Source organism: Talaromyces rugulosus, chromosome VI (assembly GCF_013368755.1).
Source record: "Talaromyces rugulosus chromosome VI, complete sequence".
NCBI lineage: Eukaryota > Fungi > Ascomycota > Eurotiomycetes > Eurotiales > Trichocomaceae > Talaromyces > Talaromyces rugulosus.
The window spans coordinates 1,400,483-1,421,831 of record NC_049566.1 but is presented as its reverse complement, the minus strand read 5'-3'; the positions used below and the strand labels follow the sequence as shown (position 1 = coordinate 1,421,831).

The following is a 21,349-nucleotide window of genomic DNA, read 5'->3' as shown; positions in this document are numbered from 1 at the left end:
TTAAAGTTTCTATGAAACTTCCTCCCCTCTCTTTCCTCGCTTCAAGAAAACCCCTCTTGCGAACACACATTTAACGCCAAGAATGCAAATCGCCAGTTTAAGTTTTCAGTAATATGTGTAAAAAAGGAAAAGAATAATACTAGCCAGCATCGTGGTCTATCTGCCTCCTTCTTTCCTTGCTCTGACATCTCGTATCAAAGCCTTTGCTTCTTCAACTTCGATACCATCTTGACACAGCTCGCCAGCCAGCTGGTCTGCACGGGTAAGATCGCCATGTCTGAGGGCCCATCGAGCAAGCCATAGGCGTGCCTTTGATGTCGTGGCAGTAACACCAGTGCCGCCTACGACTTCAACGTCACCGTCATCAGAGCGTCGACGAGCAGCTCCAGCGCCGTTGTCCGAGTTTTTATCATCGTCGTCGTCGGAACCTGGGTCAGGACGCTCTACTTCTCCCGTTTCCTGTTGTAGCGTCAGTTCCATGTACGCTGCAGTTTCCTCGTCGTCTCCCAGCCGTTCGTAGAGAGTGGCGATTTGGTGAAGAGTGTCTGGGTCGAGAATCTTGCGGCCTGTGGGGTGGTTGGCATCTGCACTGTCCGCCGCATGTTCGTAGTATGCTCCTGCAACAAGAGAACGCTTCATGGCTTTGATACTGTGCTGAAGACGGTCCATCTTAGCGTAGCACGTGCCCACTGCTAACCACATTTTCGAATCATAGGGTCGTAAAGCGGCGGCACGTTGGTAGTAGAACAAAGCGTAAAAGGACATGTCCAAGACTTCGTATGCTTGACCTAGACCATACCATGCTCGGTAATCTTTCCGGTTCACATCGACGGCGCGGCGGTATGATTCAATGGCGGCATGTGTATTTTTCATTTCAATGTATTCGTGTCCCATGAGAGTCCAAGCTGACAGGAAGCTTCTATCGAGTGTGAGAGCCCGGCGGAAGTACATGACGGCTTTTTCGTGTTCTGACTTGAGCGAGTAGTAGTTGCCGACTACGCAGCAAGTCTCTGGTCTAAATTTGTCGGTTGCAGTGGCTAACTGTGCGATGAATGCAAGCTGTGGTCTCGCGGTCATTACATAGAGGATGTTTGAGTAATGGTCGAGACCATCCAAACGGTGTGGTGACTCTACAAGAATGTCGGCAAATATTGCAGATGCTTCTTCAAAATCTTCAAAATGTCAGCATTGTACTATGGTTCATTCGAAAAGTAGGGGTAGTACCTCTCGAATGATAATATAAAAGAGCTCGCTCAGTCTTCAAGAATGCACTGTTTGGGAAGATATTCTCGAGTTCATTGAGCGTCTGGTGGGTATCTTCGTTGACCTGGTATAGTTCCTGGTTACAGTGTACTTGGAATACCCAGGACATGATATTTTGAGGCAGCATTCCTGCCACTTGTTTCAGCTATATTGTGGTCAGTGAATCAGTTGCGAAGGATTTCCAAGGCCAAACTCACATCATCAACGTTCGGCAGCAAGTCGTTCAATTCTTGCCAAGCGCCCCAATTGAATGGATAAAGATGAACGCTGCGGATTAACCATGTTTTTGCCTGCTCTTCATTTTTGCCTTTCAATAAAATAACGGCATACAGATATTCCAACCACCCTTGGCCACAGGATTCCAGACCCAGTTCTCTTCGCTCAGCAAACCATCCTTCTAAGCCCCGCGCCAGGTCCGGTAATTCACGGTTGACAGTCATGCCACCGTCTGCAGGTCCAAGCACCATCTCTGTCTCTTCGTCCCTTCGCTTTTCTCCTGCCAGATATTTTGCGTACAAAGCTAGAAACAAGGATTTCTGGCTAAGTTTCGGGTAGGGACTTTGCGCTGGAGCATGGCCCCCTCTAGAACTCGGCGTCCCTGAAGCTTTACCCTTTCCCTTTTGCGGGGTCAATGACGTGCGGCTTCTGACATTTGGAGAGACTGTGGAAAGCGGAACCGGGGGTATCGTAGGTGGGAGGAAAACAGCAGCGCATCGGTCGTACTCGCGGGTGTCGAAATATGATTTGGCGAGAAGGTATTTATGAGACTCCCGTGCTTCGAGAGCAGCCTCTGCTGGATCTAACTGTGGGAGAAAAGGGTTGGTGGTTGGAGTGGTATCGGTTTCCATGGAGGAGGATCTGGTGTCGGTATCATCTTCGTCAGAGGGAACAAGTGAATCGAGCATCTCTGCGGCCCTGTTCTCAGTTGGTTAATTGAATTCGATTCGTAGCGAAAGCATTGACAATATACCATTTTGCAGACTGGTAAAGACAGCGCTCGGAGCACTTGATCACGGAGTCTTCGAGCCGGGACCGAAGCTCCTCTATGTCGTCTTTTGTGAGTGTCATAACCATCCTGATGAGGGTTTCCCCGAGGGGTCCGTATCAGTAGGAATGCAATGATGAGCTGCCCAACACGTCAACCGCTGTGACACGACGTATATGTTGGAGAGTTCGCGATCAAAGAATTGGCGGAAACCAGGGCGAATCTGGATATGAAGTAGTGCAGATGTTGACAATTGACTGTTGATAGTCGGGTGCGTTCAATCGTCACATGGAAAGAGACAGCGAAATAAACACGCGACTGGCGCTAAACCCAAAGCGGGCATGAAGGTTCCACGAGGTTTTGGCTGAATAAGCATCTGTTTATACCTTACAGGGGCATTACTTATAAATGAATAATCTAACAGATAGTTAAAAACTTATCATAGTATTACTAGTAGTAGTATTAATATCGGCGTGCGCCATGAAGCCTGATACCTGATGCCTGATGCCTGATGCCTCAGGCACACCGCGATGTCGGGATGATTACGGGCTAGTCCATAACAAGTTTAGCTCATAGCGGGGTTCTGTGCTTCAAGAAATCAGGAAGCAATTTGTGGTACTCGAGTGCGATTTGTGTCTAGAAAGCGATTTCGCTTAGTGCCGAGTCTCGTAATAAGCCAGAAAGTGAAACGCCGTGTCAAGTTTCAACTACATATATACTATCGCCTGCTAGTACAAGAAAAGCAATAGTAGGTACAAGTGGGGCTGCACCTTCTCCACCCCCGATGCGGAAAAGAAATCTAGAAAAAGGGAGAGAGGGGCAGCGTTCATCTTCTTTCTCTCAGTGAAAACAACCTCGCAGCTCCAGTCCGAAGCTCGAATTCGCCATCAATTGCATTGTCCCCTTTCAAGTCAGCTCACTCCGAATTAATTAATTCAGTCAAACATGGCTACCCGCATCTCGCGTCCTGAGTTTGAGGCCCATGTCGATCCGCTCATCCAGGAGATCCTCGAGTCGACCAAAGCATACAACCTCCCAGAAAACGCCCAGAAATGGTTTGAATCCGTACGTATTTCTCTCTTTTTGCCTGTGCGTGTCGCAGGTAGCTAACCAGCTTTGTTGCGTGTCTAGTCCCTCAAAGCCAACATTGTTGGCGGAAAGATGAACAGAGGCATGTCCGTGCCAGATACCGCAAGCATCCTGCTGGGTCGATCTCTGACGGCAGAGGAATCGAAGCATCTCTCTCTGCTTGGCTGGTTCACCGAACTCCTGCAAGCCTTTTTCCTGGTGAGCGACGACATTATGGACAGCTCGATAACACGCCGAGGACAACCGTGCTGGTATCGACAGGAGGGCGTTGGCCTGATCGCTATCAACGATGCTTTCCTCCTCGAAGGCTCCATCTACACCATCTTGAAAAAGTACTTTCGCTCCCACCCCGCCTACATCGACATTGTCGAGCTTTTCCACGACACCACCTTCCAAACCGAGCTTGGACAGCTGTGCGATCTCATCACTGCGCCCGAGGACAAGGTCGACTTGGACAACTTCTCCATGGAGAAGTACACGTTTATTGTCAAGTACAAGACTGCCTACTACAGCTTCTACCTGCCCGTGACCCTCGCTCTGCACTATCTGCAGCTCGCCACCCCGAAGAACTTGAAACAATCCGAAGACATCCTGATCCCTCTTGGTGAATACTTCCAGATCCAAGACGACTACCTCGACGGCTTTGGATCTCCCGAGACCATTGGCAAAATTGGCACCGATATCCAGGACAACAAATGCTCGTGGCTCATCAACCAGGCATTGGAGATTGTCACCCCCGAGCAGCGCAAGCTTCTCGACGAGGCTTACGGCCGCAAAGATGCTGCCCTAGAGGCAAAGGTCAAGGTTCTCTACAATGATCTCAAGCTTGAACAGCGCTACAAGGACTTTGAAGAGAAGCGCGTTGGTGAGTTGCGTGAGAAGATCTCTGCCGTTGACGAGTCCGATGGCTTGAAGAAGGAGGTTTTCTCTGCTTTCCTCGACAAGATCTACAAGCGCAGCAAATAGACATAGTAATTGACGTCAGAATATGGTGAAACAAGCCACACAAATGCTGGTTCATGCACCGAAAAGCTGTCTTTAGGATAAATCCTTGCATTATCTGCATCGATTTTTCTTTTTCACTTTTCCAATACCCGCACTCTTTTTTTCCCTGGGGTTACTTCTTGCCAGATAGAACATATAACTAGTTTCTCTATCGAGAATATGAATTTATACGACTAAATATTTTCAAGCTGTGGTCTATCCTGTTCCAAACAAAGTCGACAATTATTTACATGTAGTAAGCAGTGCGGCTAAAATCTCACATTTAAATGAATTTATGCCCGTCATTGATCAATTGATCGTTATGAACCACCAAAGGCAAACGTCACATCAATTTCAAGTAGACCAAAAATTCCCAATAATATACATCCTAGTCAGTTAGGATTACAATCTTGCCCTCGGCGGCGTTAGCTTCCATGCACTGGTGAGCCTCCGCAATCTGGTCAATATTAAACACCTTGCCCACTTTGATCTTGAATTTGCCAGCCTCCACCTTTTGAACAATGTCGTTCAGAGGAGTGTCCATAAATTCGGGGGCCCAGCCACCATAGACAGTGAGATAAGTTCCCCGGGGCATAATTTCCATAGGCGAGAACTGGTCAATATGCCGGGAATTGCCGACGATCCCGGTAAAACTAACGGTGCCGCCGGGGGCAACGCACTGGAAGGAGTCTTGCAGTGTCACTGCACCGACTAGTTCGAGGATTTTATCGAATTTCTGGCTTTCGTCTTTGATCTGTTTGCCAATGGCACCGTCGTCGACGAGAAACTCGTCAACACCATATTCGCGGAGGAGGGACTCGCGTTCGGGTTTTCGGCTTGTGGCGGCTACATGGGCACCTAGTTCTTTGGCAATCGAGATTGCCGTAAGACCAACAGACGTTGTACCGCCTCTGATCAGGACACGGTCGCCCTTTTTCACGCTCAATGACTTTGTGATTGAGCCGTAGGCTGTCTGAATCATTTCCGGTATGGCGCCGAGAACATCCCAACCCAGTTTCGTTGGCGTCGTGATGACTTGTACCTGGTTGGTAGGCACAACCGTGTACTGAGCATATCCGCCGTCAAACCGACGGCCCATACCCCCCATTGCAGTCATGACAATCTGACCCTTCTCAAACTCGCCGCCGGGGGCATGCTCGACAATACCCGTGGCTTCAATGCCCAAGATTCGGGGCAAGTTGACGCTGAAAAATTGACCGTTGCCCTGGCGAGTGAACATCTCAGAGCGATTGAGCCCGAATGCCTTGACGCGGATGAGCACTTGGCCAGCCTCGGGCTTGGGGATGGCTCGCTGCTCGACCTTGAGCACCTCCGGGCCGCCGTGGGCGTGGAGCACCACTGCTTTCATGGTACTGGTTGACATTGCAGTTGACTGTTGGCTAAATAGTCGGGTTTGGCGGAAGACCGATGATAATGCTCGTAGGGTAGAGTTCATAAAAGTGAATCCCAAGGCGATAGATAATAACGTCGGCCAATCGATTGCGAGTGAGTCCTAATCAATGGATTTGGTATATAATGCTTGGCTTGAAAACATCAGCTCTCATTTTGGGTCGAGCAGGCCCTTTTATGTCGTCCATCATCGTAGAAAAGACAAACATCCAACCAACATCTAACCAACAGCTACGCATATATTGTTGTAAGGTCCGATATTTGTCGGAGATACGGTAGCCCAACTAGTGCGTTTCCGGTAATTTTGCATTGTTTATGCTGTTTGATGGTGTGCACTAGCAGTGTTTGCTTTGTTTGTGAACCAACAACTTGGCTCTAGCCCGCATTAAAAGGTGCAGGCTAAGCTATCAAAAAAGCTTCTCTCCAACCTCTCTATACTGCAATTTTACTACGTACGTAGTACCAAATAATATTTAAATATGGACTACGACGTCAATGACTACTGCATCAGCACATTTCCCCCACGACGTCATTCCAGCACGTGATCTTTTCTTTAATTTACATGTCCCTTTTTCGGGCGGAGATTAATCGACAACGTGTATTCAGTCACAAAGACCAGGCACCCGACTCCAGGATATCCATATACTACTAAATACATCGAGTGTCGTTTTAAGCGGCCTACTCCTGAAAGAGTCACAGAGTCTACTCGTGTTACGACGACCAAAAAGGCAACAAAGTCATGTGATGTGTCTCTTAAAATCGTCGAATTCGCCGACCACGTGGAAGTATGGGGATTGGAAGGCTGCTCAACAAGCCATAGTCATTCACTGGAGTATAGTGATGCCCATAAACGGAATAGCTACATCTGCGGTCTAGTTTAAAGTGAAATTGCCAAGGGTTATACTCCTGGAGCGGTGATTGATTCACTTCGCCCTAGGAATGACACAAGCAGCCGCGCTGAACTTGATGCTCTTGGTGGAAGATATGTTACTAAGAAAGATGCAGCAAATTGGGCAAAGGGGAAAGAAGCCAATGTTGATGCAGACTCGCAAGTTGAAGAACATGAATCGCGTGGTATTGAATCGGCCCTAGTCACACATGAGGCCATCAATAAGATCAGTGCCCGCTTTGATGAGGTTCTGAAGTACGCCAATTCGTTGTCAGACAAAAATGCCCGTGGACCGCGTATTTGCTAAGTGGGATAACTAAATGCAGAATTTGTCAAAGGCTCTATTAGAACAGAATTAATGGCATTTAAAACCTTGATACAATATATACAGACTAACAGACAGGCTGAAGGTGTCATAAAAGCCCGTATTATTATCCTAACCTAAGAGGACATCTGGAAGTCTCGCGAAAAGGTTCAGCCTGGAAAATTCAATGTTATATTTAGTGCTCCTAAGCATTGTATTGATATTTCATTGACAGTTCATAACACCACTAATTGAACCAGGGTCATGCTAATTGGGTATCAATATCTTGCCATCTTAGAGACAAGATTTCTATCGATATTACTCAATCGATTTTGCTCTTCCTGCCACTTGTTTCACGTTTCCTCCTGCAGTTGTCGTGGTGTCTTGCCATCCAAGTTCCTTTTTGTTCATCAAGTCAAGCCCATTTCCAGCTTCCTCTAAGACTTTCATCATCTCATCTCATACTCTAATCTTAGCATCTAGCTGGGTACAAGGCCATTTAGACACGCCACATTTAATAGCTAAAATAATTATTATTAAAGTAAAATCATATCAATAATAGTTAAATTATTTTTATAATACTTAAGAAGTATGTTAAGATCTAGGAAAGCCAACACCTAATTCATTAGTATGAATATTAGATCTAATATAATTAGTTATAGCATTTACTATAACAGTATTATCTATTATATACTCTTCTTCATTCCTCTATTGCTTGCCACCTACTGCTTGTCTCTGACTGCAATTGTCGTGGTGCCATACCCGCTTCATTCGGCAGGTCCATCAAACTTCCAGCTTCTTGCAAAACCCTAATCATTTTAAGCACTGATCCGGTCCGCGAGAGTTACGCGCTCAAGTTCCCCTTCCCTTGTCTGGCGAGATAGAAGATTGCCCTCCATGGCTTCATGAAGAGGTGTATTCTCTTTCATATTTATACAATTGATATCCTCGCCTTGGCTGAGCAGAGCCCGCACTGCGTTCACCAGACGCAGATTTCTGGCCATAATATGCAGGGCAGTGCTGTCTATATTCGCATGGTTGACTTGAGTTCCATACGCCACAAACATATCAACTAGCTTTGGTTTGATAAGTTCCCCGCCCAGAGAGCAGTCCGCTAGTATATGTAACACAGTCTGTCCCTTATTATGTTGGAGACTGGGGGCCTTCACATAGAAATTGCCCACTGCTGCCACAGCTTGCATGGTCCCTCCCGGTGTAATGTAAGGCAGTTGCGCCCCGATGGCCCCGGACATTGATAGTGCTGGGATTAGCTTCTAGAAGTAGTCTAAATATATGTATAATTCGGGAAGTAATTTATCTCCAGGAAGAAGGTATTCTTGGAAAATCCCGGGGCCCGCAGCCGCCCAGTGCAATGGGAGGCGTCCATTAGTATCGCGCACAGATACCATATCTGCCACATCAATTTCGCCACCCCCGGCTTTTATTCCTTCCGAATTCCAGTAGTAGCTCCCTATATGGAGGGCAGTAACGCCATGAGCGCATCCGCTAACACCAGAACCATCTCCAATGTTATTGTACTGCTGCCGGGTGTGGATATCCGCCCCGGCGTGCACCGTCTCAAGGGGAGGGTGGCTGTCTAGCAAAGCTGCACTATCTCATTCTCGGCGTGATCACAAGCGGCATTTAGCAGCAGGAATCATCGGGTGTCGAGGGCCTGGGTTTTCGTGGGATCCGGTTGATAAAGGTCAAGAAGCACGCGCAGAACATCAGTACTGCCGTATGCCACAGCAACCCAGAAGGGAACATCTCTGTATGTTGTTCCTGGACCGAGGGCACTTTTGGGGTATTTCTCCATAGGTTTGCAGAAGGCTTCTATTATCATTCTCGTAGAGGAGAGTCCCATCTGTGCTAACGATAGGGTTGAAAAACAAGGAATTCACTGTATCTCATTGTGGGTTAGATCACTTTTTGTAATGGATTTATGTTGAAGAAAAGATCGTGACCATTGAAAGTTAGAATATTTAAGGGGAAAACGTAAAGGGAATGGGAGGGGTCTTTATATAAGGAAACAAGTTGACGGGCTCCAGATGTCCACTACACATGTTAGACACTAGGCATTTTAAACATTTGAACAGTGTAGGGGGCACAAGTGTAGGGGGCACTTGGGATATCAAGCAATAAAAAACCTTTATCATTTTATCATTTATATGGATCATATTTATGTTTAATTACATCAATTGATGTAAACCCTCTTTTCATTGAAGACGGCGATAGCCGTATACACATAACATTGAAGCTGGTGATGCCCTATTTTATTCATAGATGATTAGTTTCTACAAATATTGCAAGTATAATATGTAAATATATATGGAGGAGAAATGAACAGAGTCTATGAATTCAATGTTACAGTACTAATATTAACATTAAAGCTCGCGGCAATGGTGGTAAATATCAAACAAAACCGTGGCTTCACATAATGTATATTTCATTTTTTAGGCATCTTAACCCCTTGTATAACCCCTTCCTCTCCCACGGAACGCTCCTCTTTTTGGTGCCTGCCACCTGCTCCTTGTCTCTGCTTGCAGGTCTCGCGGTGTCTTGCCAGCGTTATTTGGTTGATTCATCATTTCATCTCCACCAGAAGCTGTCTGTAGAACAGCCATCATCTCATCCTGTGCTGAAATTTTTCCCGCAACTGTGACTCCCCCATACTTCCCTTCCAGATTCCTATGCGGCAAAAAAATACCTTCTGCCGCTTTATGAAAGACCGTATCACCATTAGTATTTATAACAGAGATGTCAGCACCTCTGCTGCATAGAAATCTAACGGCGTGCGCCTGTCGTAGATTCATAGCCATAATGTGAAGAGGGGTGTTTCCATCTTTATCAGCATAGTTAGTATTGGCACCATGAGCTATCAGCAAATCAAGCAAAACGATGCTGATAGGCCCAGCACCGCTAAAAGCTAACAAATGTAGCGTGTTTCGGCCATCACTGTCCGAGATAGCAGCATCAGCACCATGTTCTAGCAAAACCCTGACAGCGAGCTCGAGGTGCATAGTTCCGTTGCAAGTTCCGTGGGTTTTAACCGTATAGTATAGGGGCGTCAAACCCTGTTCATTCTGAGCATTTATGGCACCGGGATTGCCACCGAGAAGCAACCTGAATGTATCAACAAGTCGTGAGCTGATGTCAGGCCTTGTGCACTCGCTGAAACTTTGTGTTACAGCTGCATAATGCAGTGGAAGGTGGCCATTGCTGTCGCGGGAGAAAATCAGGTCGGTGTAGCTGTTAGTATGGTGATCAATCAGGGCTTTGATTCCCTCTGCATTCCAGTACAAGGCAGCCATATGAAGCACGTTGACGTCCTTGAATGAGTCATGGTGGTGCCCAAAGCGCATAACAATATTGTAGTCAAAGTGGTGCTTAATGTATGGATCAGCACCTTGATCAAGGAGTCGTTTGACCAAGGCATAGCTTCCTCGGGAAATAGCCATTCCAAGAACGGTTTCAAGTGGCTGAGACTTCATGTCATCGTCGTTATTCGGAAATCTGCTGTCCTGAGCGCAAGCGCCCCTGTCGAGAAGCAGGTTTATGAACTCCTCGGCGCGGGATATACGATCAATATTCCATTTGTATACATCAGCCCCATCATCCGCGTTTCCATTGCTCGCGTCCCCAAAACCCAGATTAATTAGCGAAGATGCGGCAGACAGAAGTGGGGTTTCGTTTTCTTCGTCTCTAGCACTTATTGTTCCAAGAGGAGGTTGGCTGTCCAAAAAGAATCGTGCTACATCAACATTCGCCGTACGACATGCCGCATGTAGTAGAGAAAATCCTCGCTGGTTGAGAGGCGTTTTGTCTGCTTGGACGGCGTTATATTGTTCTAGGAGGAAACGGAGAGCATCGGTGCTTCCGTATGATGCAGCCATCCAGAATGGATCGCACCATGTGAGTTCCGCTGGACACGACAGAAAACGCCTGGAGAAACCGAGTACATATTGTTTCAGTTTGTCCATATCATTGCGTTTAATGATTGTCCGTAAAAGGCCGTTGTATTCTCCATCGTAGAGCGCAGTGCCGTCGGTGTTAAAGGCAGCGGGCACGCAATCAAAGGAGTCGGCAGTATGAAATTCGCTGTATGCCATATTTTTTTTTATCACCCAATTCATCGATATGACAAGATGGGCGTGTTGGTAAGTGGCATGTATGTATGTGATACCAGAATTGAAGGACTGCAAAAAAATATCATTGACTGTCGTAGCTGCTATGGAACACAGGAGGTTGTGGAATACATATAATACATTACAGTATTAACTTGGCTTATTTTTACCGATTGGTTGCCCGAAATCATCTAGCCCTTTTTCGCCAGACTTGAGTTAAGGGAACATAATGCTAACCCCGCCTTCTTTCAGTTTTCTCCCTGACTTCTTCCACTCACACAGTCTTACCTCCCCAGTGTGGTAAATGAATACAAAATGTCTACACAAACTGGTGAAATACCACTAATATCGGAATATCAACGCTACCGTGATTTCCACGAGGAGTCATACAGTGTAGGGGTTGTGGATGATGACGGCGCGGTGCTCTATGAAGAACCTTATGGCAGCCTTCTAAATACTATTGTGCAACATAACGACGTGACTAAGTTAGCACAATATCTCGAAAATGACGCCAATGCTACCCATGGCCATGTCGAGGTATACTACTGGGATCCATTATACGTTGCTGCGAATTCTGGGAGTACTGAGGCTCTAAACATGCTTCTTAAGCATCATGAGAATCATTTAACCGATACTAACATGATTCCACTTCATCTACGACAATTCCGGCTGCTTCATGTGGCGTGTTTAAGCGCTCGGGTTGAGACGGCTCTATTTCTTTTGGATACCCAACCTGCCCTGGCGACCCTCCACGCCAAGGCCGATTTTTGGAACTGGGATATGGGTTGTGGTACCCCATTGCTTTCAGCTGCATATTCCTTCACTAGTTTGCCTTCTGGCTCCGATGAAGATGACTCTACAATTTGTGCCCAACATGCCCGCTCTGAAGACCTTATGAATCAATTGCTGGATAGAGGAGCTTCCGCTCGAGATTCTTTGATGTCTTCGCTTAGGAAAGAACAAATCTCAGACACAGTCCTCAGTCTAGCTATTTCTAGGGCCAGTTATGGGTTATTAAAACGACTCATTATCGAGGGAGCTGATGTGCACACCAAAACCGCGCACGAGGCACATTTCTTTTTAAACCAGCCCGATGAGAATATAGCAAAGAGTATTACTCCACTTCATCTTGCGAGTTTTTATGCAAACAGTAATGGTATCCGGGCCTTGTTTGATTATCTTGGGGATAAATTCACTGTTGCACAAATGGTCTTGTCCAGCGATAGCGCTGGTCGCCTGCCACTTCATTGGGCTGCGCGAGGAGCTGATAACACGGCACATCACTATATGCTTCCTCGCAACGAAATTGTTCCACATGTAACCAAAACCATCAAGTTATTATTGTCCATCGATCAAGAGACTGTCCATGCTCGAGACCATCAAGGATTTAATGCCTTGTGGTATACAGTCCGTGGTTTCAGAGAATCCATTAACAATCATTTTGCCGTTCTAAAGACCTTATTTGATTATAGACCAGATGGAAGTATACGCGATCAAGAGGGTAGCAATATGTTGCATTTATTAGCGTTCACACAGAACGGTGAAGCCACAGACCCAGCGATAATAGAAGCACTGGTAGCCTATGGTGCTAACGTCAACGATGTTGATGCACGTGGAAATACTCCGCTCAACCAAATGGCGATGAACCTGCGTCAAGTCGCAGCCGTACGTGCTCTGCTCGACGGTGGTGCCAGCGTGGCGGTCAAAAATTTAAGAGGTGATACACCGCTGCACCAGTCAGCACAGGGCAGGGTGTTCCCCTACAGACAGGAGCCACCCAATATTGAATGGCATGGTGTTTCGCTGGATGATAAAATCAAGGCACAAGACGAAATGATGAAAGTGCTGGAAGAAGCCAGTGATGGACTTAACTTGATGAAAGAAAGAAATGTAGACGGCAAGACAGCTCAGCAGCTAAAGGAGGAAACACGAAGCAAGTGGCGTCTAGAAGAGTCGGAACGATTAAGTCGCATGTCATCGTATCAGTTATGATCATCGGTAATGCTCTTGAAGAGTCCGGTTGTAGCTTATATAGTTCAGCTGTGGCGGAGGTCAGGTTCTGCAGTTTCTGGGATGACTTGGCAATGTTGCAAAACATCTGGGCAGCCATAGTGTCAGGAGTATATATATAGAGAACCTGGGTTATCTATCAATAGAGCCGTACAACGTGCTAGTTAGAAGTCAAAAGACCTTTGCTTTTAGATATTTCAATTACATTTTAGAGTTTACGCTAAAGCAGAACTCTCGATATAATGATTAGTAGACTTTCCGAGTATTTCTCTACACAATAGTTGAAAAGTTGTCCCGTCATAAATCTTGATAATTTCGAGGGAAAAACTTCTACTATAATTTTCATAGAGAAGATACCAATCCTTATCCTTGGATTATCCTTCGTCTTTCCAAAAGCTTCTAATTTGACATGTGGCTTGAGGCCTTTTGACCTACTGATTACGTACAGATCGTGATGATTTTGACTCTATATCCTGCCACAGAGCCCGTCTCTCTTCAAGTAATTGTCGTGGTGCTTTTCCAGCTACATTTGGTTGGTCCATAAGGGCATTGTTGTATCCATTTCCGTCCTGAAGGACCGCAACCATCTCATTTTGTGCTTTCAATTTGTCTTCTAAAGTCACAATCTCCGTTTTCTGTCGTCGAAACACTCGACTCCGGAGTAATCCTAATCCAACTTCATGAAATGGTGTATTTCCTTTGGCATTAACAGCTCTGACATTCGCGCCTTTGCTAACTACGGCTCGGGTCACTTCAACTTGGCGTAAGTTTTTTGCCATAAGATGAAGAACAGTATCGCCATTCATGTCAGTCTGGTGTATATCGGCTCCATGCGCAAGTAAGAGGTCTATGAAGGCGGCGTTGATAGGCTCGCCAGTCATAGAATTGGAAGCCAATATATGTAGCACGGTCTGTCCTTTGTTATTCTGTAGGTCAGCATTTGCCCCTTTTTCAAGCAAAAATTTTGTAAGAAGATGCAAATGCCCGATACCACACCCAGCATGGCTTCCAATCATGTAAAATAAAGCTGTCATTCCTTCTTTGTCCTTAACATTGATCATATCAAGGCCGCCGGTTAAGATTAGTTTAAATGTTTCAATGATTCGTGAATCGAGTTCGTTGTCAGGAATGGTATGTTCGTTATGGAACATACAACCAGCAGCCGCCCAATGGATAGGTAAGCGTCCAATACTATCTGGAGAGGACAGCAGTTCAGTACCTCCATTATGGAGCAGAACTGTGATCGCTGCCACATTCCAATACGAGCTAGCCAGATGAAGAACCGAGACATCTGTAGCGTCTATATCGCTTCCTCCAAATTTGGAATCAGGCAGGCGCAAATACCAGTCTTTTCGGTGTACATCGGCCCCTTCGTCAATGAGCCGTTTTACCAAACCAGGACTGGCTCGTGAAACAGCAAGACTCAGAACAGTGTTCCGCGGCTGTGACTTATGTACATCATACTCTTCTCTGAAGAATCCTGAGGTATTGGAGTCACGAGCAGAAGCTCCTCTGTCAAGTAGCAGCTGTATGATGTCTTCGCTACGAACGAATCGATCACGAATCCATTCTTCGCTAAGATCATTATCTTTCCAATCTTCGTAACGAAACCGCTCCAATGAAGCTGCAGCTGACAGTAGTGCTGTGTCCCCATATTGATTTCCTGCGCGAACATCTCCTAGTAGAGGCTCACTGTCCACCAAGAAACGTACGGTGTTGATGTGGGCGTTCTGGCAGGCAAGATCCAATAACTCTCGTTTATCGGGTGCTTTCCTTTGAGTAGGGTCGGTATTATGGACATTTAAAAGAAGGCGAAGAGCATCGGTACTCCCACACTCAGCAGCGATGAAGAAAGGGTCGTGGTAGTATACCTCTCCAGGACCTGTAGCCGCTCTGGGGTATCGTGCGATATACTGTTCCAATAGGACCGTGTCATTGAGTTGGATGATTCGGTTGCGAAGTCCTCGATAATCATTTTCATAAAGAATCTCACCGTTCTGAAGACAGACTGTGCGCAACACACCAGACTGATTACTGCGGAAGCTGTCGTACAGGCCTTTTCTTTTCTCTCTTTGCCTTCCATTGGGATCGTAAAATTCAAATGATTTTTTTAGAGAGTATGGCTTGAAATTTTTTAGGGAGAACCGGTGAAAGCCTTGGAAGGAGAAAGCCAGAGGGGTGGGGTGGAAATCCATAAGTACGGACGAGTACGGAGTACATGTATTAATACTGCGAGCACTATATTGTGGCGTATAAACGCCAAAGACCCGTGGAGCGAAGGATTCATATATATATATATAACCCCACCCCCCTAAGCCTCACTAATCTGTGCGCGCAGGCCTGCAGGCCACCCTGCAAGCTTCCTCAGTATGTTGTTAACCCCCCTATATAGCCTCAATGACCAGCTTACAGGCTTCCCTACAGGCTTCTTGTAAGCTTCCTAAGTATATTATCCTCTCCTATATAGTCTCAGGCCTCAGAAATCCATAAAAATATATAGCTCTAGCCAAAAATGGAATGGTCTGTTTAAAGCTAGTCCAGAAAAGGAAAAAAAGGAACTTTTACAGTGTTGTAGCGTTCAACAGCCAACAAGGGCATTTTAATTTACGGCTGCCAGAACCTGTATAAATAATTGTAATAGTGGAGCTTCGCTCCACGATTACGGACTTTTCTTACGATGGCTTTTGGGGACGAAAGAATATCCGGAACCCTTAGCCAATGGATATTCCATAATGAACGCCTCAATATGTTATGTTATCAATTGATCAATATTATTTATATCCAATACATTCTGCCATGATTCATTGACCGAAACAGAAGGCGGTGAGGCAGTTAATGCCTTACTGTCAAAGCGTTCTTCTATTATTATTTTGTACATAAAAAAGGGTGCTAATAAATATATAGTAATAATAATGTAGACTCTACTAAAGTCAAAATAATTCGTGCCCTGAGAAATTAGTGGGTGAGGGAAATGCATTAGATCCAAAGAGGCATGACGCGAAGGAACATGTCACGGACAGATCTACGGTTACATCCAGGCAACATGTGAATAACAACCACAAAAACTTTAAACGAACACATTTTCTCCTTTCCACCAACTTCAACTGAGTTTATAGACTGTTAAATCTGTGTAGGTTGCTGGTCGGCTTTACCAGAAATTACCGGAACTGACTGGTTTACAGGCATGATCCGTACCACCGACATTAAAGGAACAGAGAGCAGCATTCGAAAGAGACTAAACAATGAAGCTCAGTTTTCTCAGCCTCCCACTGTTCCTCACTCTGGGCCTGGCCCAGCCCGAGAACAGTCTCTTCGTCAGACAGACTGCCAACAGCACCGAGTGCAGCAGCCCTCAGCCCAATGACTGCTCGTTCTACGCCGAATGTGTCGAGGCCCGTTACCACTGTGGCTCGACCGGATACCCTCTCGACTACGGGCAAAAATACTGTCAAAAATCGCTGGATAATGCCTCTCTCCTGTCAACCGCAGGCCAGGCTTGGGTGACAAAAGTCATGCTCTGCTTACAAGAGCACTTGGCGCCATACGACCAGGGTGGTAACCAGACGTTCGCCGATTGCACGGCTCTGAGCGACTACGCGTTTAGTACGCATCCAACTTGCTATGTGCAGGGCGGGCTGTGCACGTTGCCTGTAACGGACTGGGAGACTATTGTGTTCAAGATTGTGGGGGTAAACACCCTGTTTGATAGCTGGGATGCGATCAAGGCCACAGTCGAAGCTGCTGCTGGGTGCGGTGAGTTTTATCTGTGGGCGATTGCGCATGGTGTGTTTTGAGGTGGACCAGACGTGTGTGGTGTTTAATGCCCTTGTATATATGCATCAATGGTAGATGATAGATCGACACATACTAGATAGAAGACACGCGCCAATCATGAATCACGCGGCCCCCATTATTATCATTCCCCATCATCGTCCCCGGTTTGGACAGCGTGCGGGGGAGTGGCGTTTGTTAGTACAGCACCAGGTCCGAGGAAACGAGGCGCGTTGGAGAAATGAAGCACTAATAATATCTGAACGGGTCATGTGCAGCGGTCAAATATAGGAAAAGAGCAAAGCGCGACCAGAAAAAAGGCGAAAAACACTGTGGGCAGTCACCTGACATGACGTATGTGTGCAGCTCTTAGCTCTAGCTACGTGGTCTGTGCATGATCACGCCCCACATAATGTTCTATCATTGGCTGGTTGCGGGCTGCATGCATTCTGATTGGGCCAGCGCCCTGCATCATCGACAATTGCTTCAACTTTCAAGGCTTCAATTGCGCATGCATCTCTCATGTCACAATTGCCATATCCCTGTCCATTGCGAGCGTGACTGTTGCAAGCTCCCTCAGGCTAAAGTGGCTGACCAAACCTTCAACGAAACGCTGGACCCGCTTTTTCCCTGTGTATGAATCCGGTGAACAAAGTACGCTCCAAAGAAAAGGGTACGCCAGGACTAAATCAGTTCCGTCGAAATAAAAGCCAGAAACAAGGCAGAGGCTGGCGTGATTGTGTCTTTTTGGGCTAGCGAGGCCAAGCTAGCTAGAGCTATTTCCATGCTGTCTGTCCTGTCTGTCTTTAGGTAGCTGTGTCCCTGCTCAACCCGACGAGAGAAGAGACAGACTGAGAGCTCTCTCTACAACGAAGCCAACACCAACTGCGTGTGTGTATTTCCCTTCAATATTCGCATCTTTCTCACTTGTCCCTGTTTGTCAAGCTGACTCTGGAGCAGCCACGGCGATCGCGTCGCCCCAGAGAAAAGCTCAGCGGGCCCACCCTGGCCAACGCTCTCTCTCCTTCTCCCCCGCAGTCAAACCGTCCCCGGGATACCAGAGTAACATTGACTATAACCAACCTCTCACAATCCTGATCCTCTCGGTTTTTGCATTCTCTCTTTTCTCTCGACACTCCCTCTTGGACCTTTGTCTCTCCTTTCCACTGTCTCTCCAGCCCCGGCTTTGGCGCGCGCCCTTTTGCTTGCTTGCGTGCTTTCTCCGCAATGGCGACCTCCGAGACCCCCAAGCGCGACACCCGAAATCACCAGCTTTTCGAGATAGCTACTGAGGTTGCTAATCGAGGTTTGCACCCATAGTCCATGTGGAAGCTTGGGAAAGTTCTAATGCGCGTGTGTCTCATCTGCAGTGGGAGGAATCTATTCGGTGCTCAAGTCCAAGGCTCCCGTTACCACCGCCGAATATGGCGACCGCTACACACTCATCGGGCCATTGAACAGGGCTTCGGTGTGTTTTTGAGGTGGCCTGTATACTACGTATCCTCTTTCTAATGTATATCTATCTAGGCTGCCGTCGAAGTCGAGGTTATGGAGCCAACCGACCCGGCCATCACCGAAACGATCGCGTCGATGAAGGAACGGGGTATCGACATTATCTACGGCCGCTGGCTGATTGAGGGTGCTCCTAGAGTGCTGCTGATAGATACTGGAACTGGCTATCGCTACCTGGAGGAGTGGAAGGGTGATCTCTGGAATACCTCGGGCATTCCATCGCCCGAGGGCGACCACGAGACAAACGAAGCCATTGTCTTTGGATACTTGGTCGCCTGGTTTTTGGGAGAGGTAAGTTTGCTTGTCTAAGTATCAGAAACAGTTTTGCTGATTAAAAAACCCCCCCAAAAGTACATCGCCCACGAGTCGAAACGTGCTGTGATTGCCCACTTTCACGAATGGCTGGCAGGTGTTGCTCTTCCTCTGGCAAAGAAGCGCCACATGGACCTGACCACAATCTTCACCACACACGCAACTCTCCTGGGTCGTTATCTGTGTGCGGGCTCGGTAGACTTTTATAACAACCTGCAACATTTCGATGTCGACGCCGAGGCAGGCAAGCGTGGTATCTATCACCGGTACTGCATCGAGAGAGCTGCAGCCCACTCTGCAGATGTCTTCACGACAGTGTCCCATATCACCGCGTTTGAGAGCGAGCACCTGCTCAAGAGGAAACCAGACGGTGTCTTGCCCAACGGATTGAATGTGAAGAAGTTCTCTGCGATGCACGAGTTTCAGAATCTCCACTCCCAGGCCAAGGAGAAGATCCATGACTTTGTTCGCGGCCATTTCTACGGCCACATGGATTTTGATCTTGACAACACACTCTACTGCTTTACGGCTGGTCGGTACGAGTACCGCAACAAGGGCGTTGACATGTTCATCGAGGGTCTAGCGCGGTTGAACCACCGTCTAAAGAACAGCGGCTCCAAAACAACCGTTGTCGCTTTCATCATCATGCCGGCTCAAACATCCTCGTTGACAGTCGAGGCATTGAAGGGTCAAGCGGTTGTCAAGTCACTGCGGGACACTCTTGAAATGGTTGAAAAGGGCATTGGTCGACGTCTGTTTGAACGATGCCTGACCTGGAAGGACGGTGACAATATGCCTGACGAGAAGGATCTGATCACAAGCCAAGATCGAGTGCTTCTGCGTCGCCGACTGTTTGCCCTGAAGCGCCACACTCTGCCTCCCATTGTCACGCACAACATGGTCAACGACTCGGAAGATCCAATTCTCAACCAGATCCGTCGCGTTCAGCTCTTCAACCACCCATCGGACCGAGTCAAGGTGGTGTTCCACCCAGAATTCCTCAATTCAGCTAACCCGGTTCTACCTCTGGACTACGACGACTTTGTGCGCGGCACGCACATGGGCATCTTCCCGTCCTACTACGAGCCGTGGGGATACACGCCGGCAGAGTGTACAGTCATGGGCGTTCCCAGCATTACCACGAATCTGTCCGGCTTCGGTTGCTATATGGAGGAACTGATTGAGAACTCGTCAGACTACGGAATCCACATTGTAGACCGACGGTCAAAGGGCGTGGATGACTCGGTTAATCAGCTTGCCGACTTTATGTTCGATTTCGCGTCCAAGAGCCGGCGTCAACGAATCAACCAGCGAAACCGAACGGAGCGATTGAGCGACTTGCTGGACTGGAAACGTATGGGTCTTGAATATGTCAAAGCTCGCCAGCTTGCTCTGCGAAGAGGTATGTACAGAAACTCGGAACCGAGGCCCCCTTTCTACAACAGTGATAGCTAACTCGCAACCAGCTTATCCAAACTCATTCGACTCCGAAGAGGACTTTACCGACTACATTGGCGGCACAGCTCAGAAAATCTCTCGGCCTCTGTCCGTCCCAGGCTCGCCGCGTGATCGCAGTGGCATGATGACTCCTGGCGACTTTGCTTCGCTGCAAGAAGGCCGCGAGGGACTCAGTACGGAGGACTATATCGCGTGGAAACTGCCGTAAGTGGTCTAGTTGTTTTTTTTTTTTTTTTTCCATTTAGCTAATAATCAATACATCAACAGTGAAGAGGAAGACCCGGATGAGTATCCTTTCCCCCTCACCTTGCGAACCAAAAAGCCGGGCGACCACGCTCCGTCGCCTCTCGATTCTTTCTCTCTGAATGGAAAATAAGGTTTTTCGTTCTTTGCTTCCTTGAATTATATTAGTACTATGTTTTTCCTCTCTTCATTTTCCCCGGGGCACTCTTGGAACACAGTGCTCCGGCATAGCCCAGCTTGCTAGCGTTCGGTTACATGAGCTGGACATCCCATTATTATTCGTATTTATTAGGTCTATTATTATTTAGGTAGTTAGCTCACTGCTGTTGGGTATGTTGTGGTGATCTACGCAGTGTTTATCGTATATACGTCATTTAGCTAGTTAACCACAAATGCGACATCTGGAACATCTAAAGAAGGTTATTCCGGGTAAGAATGATATCACACAGCAATCCTCTTCAATCCACTAATTCAGTTGAATAATAGTTATTAATTAATTAAGTCACCGAGATCGGGACTGGCCGGTATATGAGAGAGCTTCATCAATTGGCGAGAACCAGCTGTTTCCGACAAGTGGATCTGTGCCCCGCTCGCTGTTGACTGACCGATGACTTATTTATTTATCCCTCGTCCCCTCCCCTCGTATTTTCCTTTTTTCTCATTCTGTCAACAACACTCAATTGAGACATTCCCAACTAAAAAAAAAAAAAATCAATAATGTACGTCTCGAGCCTGCTGTTTGACCAGGTCTACTAACAATCTAGATTCCAAACCCGGTACGAACCCGTTCAGGGTCCGAGTTGCGCCATGTCCAAGCAGCCTCTGCATGATGGAGGAGTTCATCACTGGTCAATATCACTGGTCAAGGTATTTTTTTAGTAATAATTGCACCGCATGACAGGTGTTCAGCTAGTCTGTCTTGCTTTTTTTTTTCAGAAGAGCTTGACGGGCTGGTTGTTCTGAGATTATACTGTCAAAACTTGATCTAGATAATA

General features: G+C 47.0%; 9 protein-coding genes across 9 annotated transcripts; 4 read left to right on the top strand and 5 right to left on the bottom strand.

Moving 5' to 3' along the window:
* Window positions 1-156: 156 nt before the first annotated feature.
* Window positions 157-2,337, bottom strand: TRUGW13939_10839 (uncharacterized protein; the record flags this gene model as incomplete). The annotated part of the gene is made up of 4 exons (XM_035493949.1): window positions 157-1,172; window positions 1,225-1,408; window positions 1,461-2,178; window positions 2,234-2,337. 4 exons carry the CDS (start codon window positions 2,335-2,337, stop codon window positions 157-159), a joined length of 2,022 nt encoding a protein of 673 aa, XP_035349842.1.
* An 856-nt stretch (window positions 2,338-3,193) lies between these two features.
* TRUGW13939_10838 (uncharacterized protein) lies at window positions 3,194-4,303 on the top strand (the record flags this gene model as incomplete). The annotated part of the gene is made up of 2 exons (XM_035493948.1): window positions 3,194-3,313; window positions 3,380-4,303. The coding sequence occupies 2 exons, from the start codon at window positions 3,194-3,196 to the stop codon at window positions 4,301-4,303; spliced, it is 1,044 nt and encodes a 347-aa protein (XP_035349841.1).
* Window positions 4,304-4,709: 406 nt separating this feature from the next.
* Window positions 4,710-5,705, bottom strand: TRUGW13939_10837 (uncharacterized protein; the record flags this gene model as incomplete). Its single annotated transcript, XM_035493947.1, has 1 exon — window positions 4,710-5,705. One exon carries the CDS (start codon window positions 5,703-5,705, stop codon window positions 4,710-4,712), a length of 996 nt encoding a protein of 331 aa, XP_035349840.1.
* Window positions 5,706-7,742: 2,037 nt separating this feature from the next.
* Window positions 7,743-8,177, bottom strand: TRUGW13939_10836 (uncharacterized protein; the record flags this gene model as incomplete). Its single annotated transcript, XM_035493946.1, has 1 exon — window positions 7,743-8,177. One exon carries the CDS (start codon window positions 8,175-8,177, stop codon window positions 7,743-7,745), a length of 435 nt encoding a protein of 144 aa, XP_035349839.1.
* A 1,209-nt stretch (window positions 8,178-9,386) lies between these two features.
* TRUGW13939_10835 (uncharacterized protein) lies at window positions 9,387-11,033 on the bottom strand (the record flags this gene model as incomplete). The annotated part of the gene is made up of 1 exon (XM_035493945.1): window positions 9,387-11,033. The coding sequence occupies one exon, from the start codon at window positions 11,031-11,033 to the stop codon at window positions 9,387-9,389; it is 1,647 nt and encodes a 548-aa protein (XP_035349838.1).
* Window positions 11,034-11,363: 330 nt separating this feature from the next.
* TRUGW13939_10834 (uncharacterized protein) lies at window positions 11,364-13,040 on the top strand (the record flags this gene model as incomplete). Its single annotated transcript, XM_035493944.1, has 1 exon — window positions 11,364-13,040. One exon carries the CDS (start codon window positions 11,364-11,366, stop codon window positions 13,038-13,040), a length of 1,677 nt encoding a protein of 558 aa, XP_035349837.1.
* A 449-nt stretch (window positions 13,041-13,489) lies between these two features.
* TRUGW13939_10833 (uncharacterized protein) lies at window positions 13,490-15,253 on the bottom strand (the record flags this gene model as incomplete). Its single annotated transcript, XM_035493943.1, has 1 exon — window positions 13,490-15,253. One exon carries the CDS (start codon window positions 15,251-15,253, stop codon window positions 13,490-13,492), a length of 1,764 nt encoding a protein of 587 aa, XP_035349836.1.
* Window positions 15,254-16,300: 1,047 nt separating this feature from the next.
* Window positions 16,301-16,852, top strand: TRUGW13939_10832 (uncharacterized protein; the record flags this gene model as incomplete). The annotated part of the gene is made up of 1 exon (XM_035493942.1): window positions 16,301-16,852. The coding sequence occupies one exon, from the start codon at window positions 16,301-16,303 to the stop codon at window positions 16,850-16,852; it is 552 nt and encodes a 183-aa protein (XP_035349835.1).
* A 1,204-nt stretch (window positions 16,853-18,056) lies between these two features.
* TRUGW13939_10831 (uncharacterized protein) lies at window positions 18,057-20,487 on the top strand (the record flags this gene model as incomplete). The annotated part of the gene is made up of 6 exons (XM_035493941.1): window positions 18,057-18,135; window positions 18,200-18,297; window positions 18,357-18,632; window positions 18,693-20,055; window positions 20,120-20,315; window positions 20,379-20,487. The coding sequence occupies 6 exons, from the start codon at window positions 18,057-18,059 to the stop codon at window positions 20,485-20,487; spliced, it is 2,121 nt and encodes a 706-aa protein (XP_035349834.1).
* Between the last annotated feature and the right edge of the window lie 862 nt (window positions 20,488-21,349).